General features: G+C 37.2%; 4 protein-coding genes across 4 annotated transcripts; all 4 read right to left on the bottom strand.

Annotated features, from left to right (window-relative positions):
* Positions 1-2,633: 2,633 nt before the first annotated feature.
* LOC145126573 (uncharacterized) lies at positions 2,634-3,432 on the bottom strand. The gene is made up of 2 exons (XM_079061912.1): positions 3,280-3,432; positions 2,634-3,188 (listed from the first exon to the last, which is right to left on the bottom strand). Exons 1-2 carry the CDS (start codon positions 3,430-3,432, stop codon positions 2,634-2,636), a joined length of 708 nt encoding a protein of 235 aa, XP_078918038.1.
* Positions 3,433-4,858: 1,426 nt separating this feature from the next.
* On the bottom strand, positions 4,859-5,756 carry LOC145126572 (uncharacterized). Its single transcript, XM_079061911.1, has 2 exons — positions 5,606-5,756; positions 4,859-5,505 (listed from the first exon to the last, which is right to left on the bottom strand). Exons 1-2 carry the CDS (start codon positions 5,754-5,756, stop codon positions 4,859-4,861), a joined length of 798 nt encoding a protein of 265 aa, XP_078918037.1.
* A 59-nt stretch (positions 5,757-5,815) lies between these two features.
* LOC145126571 (uncharacterized) lies at positions 5,816-7,446 on the bottom strand. Its single transcript, XM_079061910.1, has 5 exons — positions 7,317-7,446; positions 7,194-7,256; positions 6,608-7,143; positions 6,314-6,490; positions 5,816-6,232 (listed from the first exon to the last, which is right to left on the bottom strand). Exons 1-5 carry the CDS (start codon positions 7,444-7,446, stop codon positions 5,816-5,818), a joined length of 1,323 nt encoding a protein of 440 aa, XP_078918036.1.
* Positions 7,447-9,369: 1,923 nt separating this feature from the next.
* On the bottom strand, positions 9,370-9,873 carry LOC145126569 (uncharacterized). The gene has a single exon (XM_079061909.1). It carries the CDS (start codon positions 9,871-9,873, stop codon positions 9,370-9,372), a length of 504 nt encoding a protein of 167 aa, XP_078918035.1.
* Positions 9,874-10,883: the final 1,010 nt, after the last annotated feature.

The following is a 10,883-nucleotide window of genomic DNA, read 5'->3' as shown; positions in this document are numbered from 1 at the left end:
TCTTGTGTCTATATCAAGGCTAGTGGGAGTATAGTCAGCTTTTTGGTACTGTATGTGGATGACATACTACTCATAGGAAATGACATCCCAACCCTGCAGGAAGTAAAGTCCTGGCTTGGGAAGTGTTTCGCTATGAAGGACCTTGGAGAAGCTGCCTATATCCTAGGGATAAGGATTTTGAGAAACAGGAGTAAAAGACTAATTGGACTTAGTCAAAGCACCTATGTGGACAAAGTGTTGAAAAGGTTCAACATGCATAACTCCAAGAAAGGAGAGTTACCCATCCAGAGTAACGCCAGATTGAGTAAGACACAAAGCCCTAGTACTGAGGCTGAGATAGCAGAAATGAGTCGAATACCTTATGCTTCAGCTGTAGGATCGATCATGTATGCTATGACGTGTACTCGACCTGATGTAGCCTTTGCTTTGAGCATGGTTAGCAGGTATCAGGGGAACCCTGGCAAGGCACACTGTACTGCGGTAAAGAATATCCTCAAGTACCTACGGAGGACTAAGGACTAGGTCCTTACCCTAGGTGGCAGTGAGGACTTGAGAGTTGTAGGGTACAGTGATGCTAGCTTTCAGACTGACAGGGATAATTTCCGCTCTCAGTCGGGCTGGGTCTTTACTCTAAACGGAAGGGAAATTACTTGGAAAAGTTCCAAGCAGGAGACAGTGGCTGATTCCACTTGTGAATCAGAGTATATAGCAGCAAGCGAGGCAGCAAAGGAGGCTATATGGCTAAAGAACTTCATCGGAGACCTTGGAGTTGTACCAGCTATAAAGGAGCCAATGTGACAGCAATAGTGCGGTTGCCTTAGCCAAGGAACCAACAGATCATGGGAGATCCAGACACATTGACAGAAAATATCACTTCATCAGACATCGAATAGAAGAAGGAATCCTCGTGGCAAAGAGGGTATCATCGGATGAGAACCCAGCAGATCCCCCCACGAAGGGACTGACTCGGGCTAAGCATCTCCAGCATGCTCGGAGCATAGGGCTGAAGGATGATATTAGTTTTAGTAGTTAGATAATCTTGAAATTTGTAAAATGTAATTGACATTTGATGATAAATAAAAGTTGTTATTTATGAGTAAAGTGTTGCTATCTCTTGTCAATCGTTTACTATTATTTCTATTTGCATGTTTTGACCTCCAGAATAATTATGTTATGGTTTATATCATATTATTCAAACTCTCCACAGTCGGTCATATGTTGGAAGTAGATATGAATCAAGACTGTCATGGGTTGGCTTGTAGAGGTCTAAGATGTTAGACAAAGCGGGGCTACAGCACTCATGAGTGCTCATAAGTTATGAGTATTGGATTCAACCCACGCTCACTTGTATCACTTCATGGAATTTATCTCGAGTGATCGTGAGACGGTAATATAATATAAGTCTTCAAACCTAGAGATATGATTTGTTGCCTATGAGTTGGTTATGCATTGATTGCACGAAAACGCATTGGTAACTCGATGTTATAAACCGTGCTTTTGTGTGTAATTCAACAAGTAGTAGAGCAAACATATGAGTCGAAGTTTATATGTTCCTTCTAGGATTAGAAGCGATATTTGGGCCCCTCGATGATTTTGTTTTGACCTATGTACCGGGCCCGGTCAGAACTAAATTGATGTGTTCAGTTAAGTTCTATGCCAAACAAATCGGAAATCGGGAAACAAATGCTGGACAATAAGAAAGACCATGTTCCATGTATTTGTCCGTCTGATATCTAGAACAGAGGATTATATGATCACTTATCTAAAATGGCGCTTCATAGTTCAACAGAGTTTAAAGAGCTACGATTGCTGATCGGTTCCTGAAGTCATACTTGCAACTATAGTTATTAGACTTATCCAAGTGGGAGACTGTTGGATATAGTGCCTAAGTCCATAACTATATTTGGTATGTACTTGACCCGACCCGGCATGGTCCATTTGGGTTGCACTTCACCCGAACAATTTATGGATAATCGTTTGAGAATAGTATAAGTTATGATTTATTAATATATTATAAGTCCTAATATATTAATATAAAATCATATTATTTAATTAGTATTGATCTATAATTAATCTAGAATTAATTTAGAGATCAAAAGTATGACTAATTAAATATGGGCTCTTGTATTTATATAGTGTGGGCTAATGCTTATTTGGAATGGGCTAGGCTTGCATGGAAAGTCCATGGATACTCCATGGAGCTTTAACCCATGGATCTCATGGAAATGAAAAGACATGGGTATTAGGGTTTACATGAATGTAACCCTAATCCACCACACTATATAAAGGAGGCTTTGGTTCTTGAAATCACACGAGTTGTGGTGAGTAAAGTAAGAGGGCCGATTTCAAGAAGGTGATTACTATTCTCTCAAAGTTCCAAGTTTGTGGTGATTTGTGATTTCCATTTGAGGCATCCACACTATTGGTGCTAGGCTCTAAAACTCTAAGCAATCAACTACAACTACAAGGTAAGTAATTCTACTAGCTTTATTTGATTCAAGTTCCCCATGCCATGCTAGATAGGATAAGAACCTTGGAAAAATAATTATTTGCATGTATCATAGCCAAACATAGATCCAAGGTTTCTAGGGTTGCATGTACACCATAGGAGTGTTAGAATGCTCAAAAACCCATCAATTACAATGATTGCGCGATATTACTGAAAAGTATTGAGGAACTTCCATGTTGAGTACATTCGAACGGATGTTAGGGAAATAGGCTCTTGCCCATTTCGGATGACCGATATTCGTAAGCACTTCACGAGCATCAATGCTTAATCTACAAAAATTTTGTGCAAAAGTTGACAACGTGTACGATTTTAATGTTATCCAGAACAAAGTTTCCAATGATCTTCCGGAGCCTACTCTTGTGCGTAAATAGTGCACGCTCTTACAAGTGTAACCACAATAAGAATCACTGAAAACATTATCTACGCAAGAGCTAACGCTATCGTACATATTGGATATGAACGCTATTTCCCTACCCTCTCCGAGACATTCTTTTAACCTCATCAGGAACCAGGTAGAATTTACCACATTATTTTCAACCGCCATACCAAACGCTATAGGGAAAGTCAGATTGTTCCCATTTTTAGCAATAGCTACAAACATTGTTTTTAGGTAGTCCCCTCTTAGAGGGACGGTACCTATGTAGAGGACAGGCAAGAAACAATGCACGAATGCATGGACCTGTAATTTTTAATAGTGCACACCAATTACTTTAAATGTACAAACATTATCAAATGTAAAGACACAAAACGGATTTGGAAAAGAATTATACCACCCATCCAATAGCCACAAAACAAGATTGGAAACGATCCATCAAATCCGTTTTGATGTGAGTGTGAGTATGCGGGTTGGTTCGCCTTAGGTTATGAAGGTAAACAGGTAAGTTGTTGAAGCTTTCTTCATGGTCAGTGTCGGAGAAACTCATTTCGAAACAATTGTAAGAGACAATTAGCAATTACTTAGTGTGCATAAGGTTGTGCGGGTTAGGGGCTTTCCACATGCGGACACATAAATAAGTACAAGCTGCAAAGGCAAGGTCAATAATGTATTGTCTTTTCTAACAGTATATTTGTCGTTTCAAACAGTATCTCCGTGTAAGGTATTTGACAATCAGACTACTCTTTGACATTATTTGACTACGGTTTCATAGACTTTGACTAATACTTTGTAGCCTGCATAATGTATTGTCTTTTCGAACAATATATTTATCGTTTCAAACAGTATCTCCGTGTAAGGTATCTGACAATCGGACTACTCTTTGACATTATATGACTACGGTTTCATAGGCTTTGACTACTACTTTGTAGCCTGCATAATGTATTGTCTTTCGAACAATATATTTGTCGTTTCAAATAGTATCTCTGTGTAAGGTATCTGACAATCGGACTACTCTTTGACATTATATGACTACGGTTTCATAGACTTTGACTACTACTTTGTAGCCTGCATAATGTATTGTCTTTTCGAACAATATATTTGTCGTTTCAAACAATATCTCTGTGTAAGGTATCTGACAATCGGACTACTCTTTGACATTATTTGACTACGGTTTCATAGACTATGACTACTACTTTGTAGACTTTGACTACTGCTTTGTAGCCTGCATAATGTAGTTTCAAACAGTACTTATGGGAATCCACCTAATTGTATGTTATTCTTTTTTCTTATTTAAGTACTCCTATAAAATTATAACAAACTAACAAAAAACTTAAAAAAATGGCCTCCAATCAACCAACTTCTTCCAACGCAGCTGCTCCGTCCAATACTCCACATTCGTGGACGATAAGAGAGGTAATGGTGGTAACACGTTGTTGGATGAACATTTACGATGATGTAACCATGGTTAAACTTGATTGCTTAGAAGGTGATGAATGGACCCGCATAACATCCATGTTTAACCTCTCGTTGGGAGAAGGAAAACACCGAACACAAGAAGATATTTTTGGTAAGTGGATGGATTTAAAGGAAAAAATCACATGGTTTAATCGATGGTATCATCATCTTAAAAACAGGTATCGTTATCCAAACAACGACGAAGATCTTTTAGAAATGGTTAAAGATCATTATATTTTGGAGCATGAGGGAAGTGACTTCGAGTATGAGGATGCATGGATCCTACTTAAAAATAACAAATATTTCATGTAGAAGACTCTTTTATGTGAAATGTCTTATGTAATGTTTCGTAAGGGTGTATCTTGTTTTCTATAATGTTTTATGTTTGTGTTTTATTTTTCATGGAATAAAGGAGTTAATAAGTGGAGTACTAGATTTAATTAATAATCTCAGAAGTGCTTTTTAATACAAGCAATACAAATTATAAATACGAGAATTCATTGCTTTCCTACATTAATCTAAGGACAATTCAAATCAAATGTGCTATTGAAATCAAAAGTAGGGTACACGCTTTCGTTTTGTGACCCGCTCCCGGATGCAAACTCATCAGTCATTATGCCCTTTTGTGTAGATTTTTTCCTCCCCCCAGATCCGCTCCCCGATCCTCTACCCGTACAATCGTTCCTAGTGTGTCCAAATTGACCGCATGTAGAACATTCTTGTCGTATGGGACGCTCACCTTGCGACGGAATACGTCCAGTGTTTCTTGGCCTACCCGACTGACGTCTCTCCATTATGGATGGCTTCACGGTCATCAGATCATCGGGGATCTCCCACTCAGATGGACTTGGTAAGGGGTTCACAGACTCCTCGTAAGTTTTCCTCAATGTTTCTGTAAAGTAAGCTTTTAAAGCGAATTCCGAACAATCTTCGTAACGGTTCATTGTCAGCACTTTTATAACATGGCCACAAGGTAAGCCATCTATTTGCCACCGCCTACATGTACAGGTTCTTTGTTGGAAATCAACAATGACACTTTTGTGGTTAGAGCTTTTCACTTCAAATCTGCTATTTGAGATAGGGTACACCATCCAATTATTACAAGCATTCTTATTTGCTTGTATAATCGTTTCAGCCCATGGGGTGAGTGTTGTTTTAGTTTCAGCTAAAAAAATAGACATATTTTTTCATAAAATTATTACTACACGAGTTACGAAAATACTCAATCAACAATGTATATAAAATATTAGTATCTGCAGCATTACGTTTATGAAAACTCCATTGTTGCATTGTTGCACGAAAATACTCAATCAACATCAATATTGGCATCTTTCTTGCAAATTGTGACATTGAATTTATCGACTCCGCACTATTTGATGTCATAAGAAAATACCGATTCCCAGGAAAATGTGCCATGGCCCATCTTTCTGGATTGATGTTTTGTAGGTATTCCCATACACGAATATTTACATTTTTTATTTTTTCATCCCATTATCGAATTTTTTAATGGTATAGGCTTTGCATGTCTCCCAAAATAATGCGTGCATTGTATCGCTGCTTCCAAATTTTGCTGAAATGTTGAAATACAAATGGATATCACATATTCCATGATAGGCGTGAGGAAATATATTTGCAATTGACGTCGCTATGGATGGAGCCCTATCAGATATGATTGTAAGGTCTTCCAAGTTGCCTATACATTCACGTAGCTTTCGAAGGAACCAGGACCACGTCTCCGTACATTCACTTTTGCAAATGGCATAAGCAACAGACATGATTTGGTTTTGACCGTCCATTGTCACTGCGAGCAACATCATGCCTTTGAATTCACCCTTTAGGTGACCACCATCAATTATTAGGGTCGGCCTACAATACTTGATGAACGCTCGTACCTACAATTATTTTTCATTGCATTAACAAATACCAATTAGGATTCATATGTTATATTTGTTATAAAAATTAACACTGCTTACCGAGCAACCCAACGCGATAAACACGAACTCAAACCGATCATTATCGTCTACTCTTATCTGAGTAATAGTTCCTGGATTGTGCTTGACCAAGTTGTGCAGATACGCTGGTAGTTTGGTGAATGAATCCTCTTTGGTACCTCTTAACATCAACAACGCATACTGTTTTGCACGCCATGCCTGTTGGTATGAGATATTGATTGGAAATTTCGAATTGATGTCCCTAACAATTTCGTTGCCCCGATAAACTCTATTATAGTCTCCGGCCAATACTTCAGCGATAAAGTGGCCGAGTACCTTTTTCTTTGATTGTCGATGATTAGACTCCAAATTTGTTGCACAACATGTGTGTTGGTCAACAACTTTTGTGACTTGGAAAGCAGTAGTCGATTGGATTCCCCTTGCCCTAACCATCCATGAACAATTTTTAACCAAACAAACAACCTCGAACCTTCCTTTGCTCGATCTGGTAGTCTTATACTGCTTACCTTGTTCCATGCATTGTCTTCCGATTGCAAGCTTGAGCAACTCTTTGTCATCAAAAATGTCTAAAACCTTAATCTCTTCACTTATATCCACCCTCTGACATGGAATGTTCACATCAGCGTTTACAGGACACGAAGGCAAAGGGGGCATACCATGAAACATGGTATCTGAATAAATAAGCTTAGATTCGTCATCTAATTCTTCTCCGTTAGAATCACTATCTAAGCCGGATATATCCAACTTGTCACAATCCGCAAACTCGCCATATCCTTTTAGTTCACCATCATGCAAAAACGGAACTTCCTGTTTTCTAGATTCATTACCAACCTTATTCACCACGGCTACTGCTTTTTTTTGTCAAATGAATCATTTACACCAACATCATTAACATATGCACCAACATCACTATCATCGATATACTTATAATTCTCCGGTGTAACATACATAATCGGTTCTGGCACTACATTTACATTTTTAGCAACACTATGATATTGACTTTTACTTGGACTTTTAAAATTACCTATTGGGTTGTTGCTCCCTTTTCCACTTGATAAATTTGTTGCAGATGTCTTTCCTCTATCATCCATTTCGTTCGGCCAAACGCCTTCTTCAACCACCACATACACAGACACATTTATCTCCAACACCATTTATTACATTCATCAGCTTTCTAATATCACGATCATCAACAATACCACAATAATAGAGTTGTTCTGGATGTTGATAGGCCAAACTAACTTTTGATTCTTCGAGAAGACCTATCTTGCACTTGACCAACTGAAAAAATTCGGTGAACGTTGTGTTTTCGTAAAATTCAACACCTAAATAAAACATTGTCGGATTGTATCCCAGTGGCCAAACATATGATAATTGGGAATTAACAAACTCTCATCTTCCATCCGTAATGAGCAATACAAAATACTCGTTACAACTCATTATCTTAATTTTGAGGATAAAGAAGCTAGAGAGAATAAACTTTCCAAAAATATACAATACTTAATATATATATATATATATATATATATATATATATATATATATATATATAAGATAGGTTGAAAACAGTAGTCAACTATGACGAAAAAGTAGTCAAGTTTAACAAAAAAGTAGTCAAATTTAGTAACAAAGTAGTCAACTTTACCCAAAAAGTAGTCTGCTTTTTCGTCAAAGTTGACTACTGTTAAAATTTAAACAAAATAATTCAAACCAAATAATTGTTAAAATTTAAACAAAATAATTGTTAAAGTTATTGTACATATTATAAACACTATTTTTTATACTCTATATTACAATATATATATATATATATATATATATATATATATATATATAATAAAAAATTAAAACCGTAGTTTTTTGAACAAAATAGTAGATAAAACCCCCAAAATAGTAGATAACCCCCCTCCCCCCAAAAAAAAAAAACCGTAGCTTTTTTTTGCGAAAACACGTAGACTACTGTTTGGGAAACCGTAGGTTTTAAAAAACCTACGGTTTTGAATGTCAAAAATGAAAAAAAATATTATACAAAACGCGAAACAGTAGACGAAATGGGTATCAAGGTGACCCGATCAATTTTCGTTGATGTTGCTTAAAATAATATATTTTATTGATAAAGAAATAATAACGCATCTCCATGAAATAGAGTTGTTCATGGAAAAGATAAATTTTATTGCGTCTATAACAATCGCATTTTATAATACTAAGAGCATTAGGTGTGGGCAACAATGTGCAACACCAAGTTGTGTCACCTCACATGCCACATAAGCAAGTGGTGTTATAACACCAAGTGGGGAAATGGGCAACAAGATGCAACACCAACTTTTTGAAAATAAATATCTTTTCTTTTTTATTTTTTTTTTCGAAATTGGGTTTTTTTTTTACTTTTTCGTTTCTTTTTTTACTTTTTTTTTTCTTTTTCGTTTTTTTCGTTTTTGCATTTTTTTAATCACTAACATGAATATATTTTTTATAAAAAAAATTTTAAAAAAAAAAAAAAGACATAATATTTAAAATCTAAAATTACGATTACAATTAAAAAAAACATAATTTTAAACCTAATATTATAACTAAAATATCATTCAGATTACTACTAAAACCACATAACAATCATAATTAACCCAAATATTTCTTCTTAATTTGTTCCTTCATCGCTTGTAGCACCGCTAGATCAGCAGACACCAAACCCTCCTCGCTCGTCCGAAGAATTGACAACTGATGTGTCATTAGTTCCCTTTCTTTTTGCTCCTGCTTCTCCCGTGCCTGCCTTTCCAGGAACTCCAAATGACGACGTTTCAACTCATTTTTTTTTTAATTAATAAATTATGCTCGTCGAATTTCGCTCTCATTTCCGCTGCCTCTTTTGCTCTCATCTCCACCTCCTCCGCATGTCTTGCAGCGCGCCTCGCTTTATCGCGTCCGGGCGGTCGTCGTGGTGGGGATATCTCTTGGATATCATCCGGGATCTCATCGTCGTCAGCGTTAAGGTCGATGTTAGTCCGTGCGTCCGACACGTCGACCGAGCTAGAATTGCGAGACCTTTTGGATTGAACCTCCGACGATGTAGGCATTTTATTTCACTTTGGATCCGCTCGCAACAATTCCCATGATTTTTCAAAGTCGAAAACATGACCCATTACAACCCGATATTGTTCCTTAGCAGATTTGAACAAATCAAAGTCGTTGGTTCCGCTTTGTTGTTGCGCCTCAAGCCGGTTGTAAATACCGTTGAATTTGTTGCACCGCTTAGTTATTTGACCCCATTTGCTGCTCAACATGTCATTGTTGCGATACGGATTTTTCTTTAAAATAGCGTGAAACTTGTCGAGCACCGCCCCCCAATAAGCTCCTTTTTTCATTCCATTTCCGCGAAGTTCGTTTTTTGAGGTAGCACACCAAGCCGCCGTCAAAGCGTATTCCTCCTCCGGTGTCCACCATTGTGGAACGTCTGCATTTTCTGTTTCTACTGCTATCGATTTCCCTATCAATGTTCTTTTCCCTTTCCCTCTCCTACTGCCTCCCGCTTCCACTTCAACCGATTGTTGTGTCGTAGGCGATGGTTGGTTGCTTGTTTGTTGCATCGAAGCAAAAGTAGGGAAAAGATTTTGCTGTAAATTTGGGTTTTGACCAAATTGATTTTGTTGAAGGTAAGGTGAGTTGGAAAATTGCAGTGGCGGTGAAGCGGGATTGAAAGCGGCGCCTTGGTATGAGATTTGTGGTGAGCCTTGAGACGATAAAAGGTTGAAATAATTTTCATAACCCGCGAATCCGAGAGGCGAGGTTGTGTTTGGGTTTGAGAGTTTTGCTCCATTTTTTGATTAACAAAGTGTAGAAAATATAGAGAGAATTTAAAAAAAATATGTAAACTTTAAATTAAAATGAGTATATATATATATATATATATATATATATATATATATATAGGTAAAAAGATAAAAAAGTTTTTTTTTTAAATTGAATATCGACCGTTTGCAAACGGTCATAAAAGCAACGGGTAAAAATTTAGCCGTTTCACTTCGTCGTAATGCCCACGAGAATTGCTCGACGAGATGCAACGAGTTGGGGGGGGGGGGGGGTGTTCCCCCCGTCACGACGGCGTTTTCGTGTGCCACATCACCCGGTTGCTCTCGTTGTTGGCCCATACCGCATCGTCTAATAACATCTCCGATGATAGTTTTTTAAAGTTTTTTTACATTATAAAAAAAAACTTTTGGAAAACTGAGAACAAAGTTTATTGAGATGTTACGCCAAACATTTATTTTTCCTAACATTTTAATTTTCCTTTGGCCTTTGTCAAATTTGATCCTTACATTTAATGACATTTTCTAACTATATAAAAAAAAACTTTGGGAACAAAAAAAAAAAAAAAAAAAAAAAAACACACACACACCCACCAAAGGCAAAGTAAGAATGTTATTCGGACAACAATACCTACGCTATGAATATGAGAAGACATGACTAAGGGTAATTTCAGTGTAATAAGGACAAATTGGTTAAAAAATACTTCCCTAATGCCGTTAATACAGTCCTTCATATTGAACGAAACCAGGACCAAGATGTGCACATTCTGTGTCATGCCCAAGGCCTACAC

Source organism: Lactuca virosa, chromosome 7 (genome assembly GCF_052849685.1).
Source record: "Lactuca virosa cultivar CGN04683 chromosome 7, Lactuca_virosa_CGN04683_v6, whole genome shotgun sequence".
NCBI lineage: Eukaryota > Viridiplantae > Streptophyta > Magnoliopsida > Asterales > Asteraceae > Lactuca > Lactuca virosa.
Note: the sequence above shows the minus strand (reverse complement) of the source record. Positions and strands in the feature narration are given on the sequence as shown.

Excerpts from the sequence above, each read along its gene's own strand:
- LOC145126573 (XM_079061912.1), bottom strand. The coding sequence starts at position 3,432 with ATGAGTTTCTCCGACACTGACCATGAAGAAAGCTTCAACAACTTACCT. Across the intron at positions 3,189-3,279 it reads TTGTGGCTATTGGATGGGTG|GTCCATGCATTCGTGCATTG; the intron begins GTATAATTCTTT and ends TAAAAATTACAG.
- LOC145126572 (XM_079061911.1), bottom strand. The coding sequence starts at position 5,756 with ATGGCACATTTTCCTGGGAATCGGTATTTTCTTATGACATCAAATAGT. Across the intron at positions 5,506-5,605 it reads ACAATGGAGTTTTCATAAAC|CTGAAACTAAAACAACACTC; the intron begins GTAATGCTGCAG and ends CTATTTTTTTAG.
- LOC145126571 (XM_079061910.1), bottom strand. The coding sequence starts at position 7,446 with ATGGTGTTGGAGATAAATGTGTCTGTGTATGTGGTGGTTGAAGAAGGC. Across the intron at positions 7,144-7,193 it reads TATCGATGATAGTGATGTTG|CAGTAGCCGTGGTGAATAAG; the intron begins GTGCATATGTTA and ends GACAAAAAAAAG. Across the intron at positions 6,233-6,313 it reads TTATCGCGTTGGGTTGCTCG|GTACGAGCGTTCATCAAGTA; the intron begins GTAAGCAGTGTT and ends AAATAATTGTAG.
- LOC145126569 (XM_079061909.1), bottom strand. The coding sequence starts at position 9,873 with ATGCAACAAACAAGCAACCAACCATCGCCTACGACACAACAATCGGTT.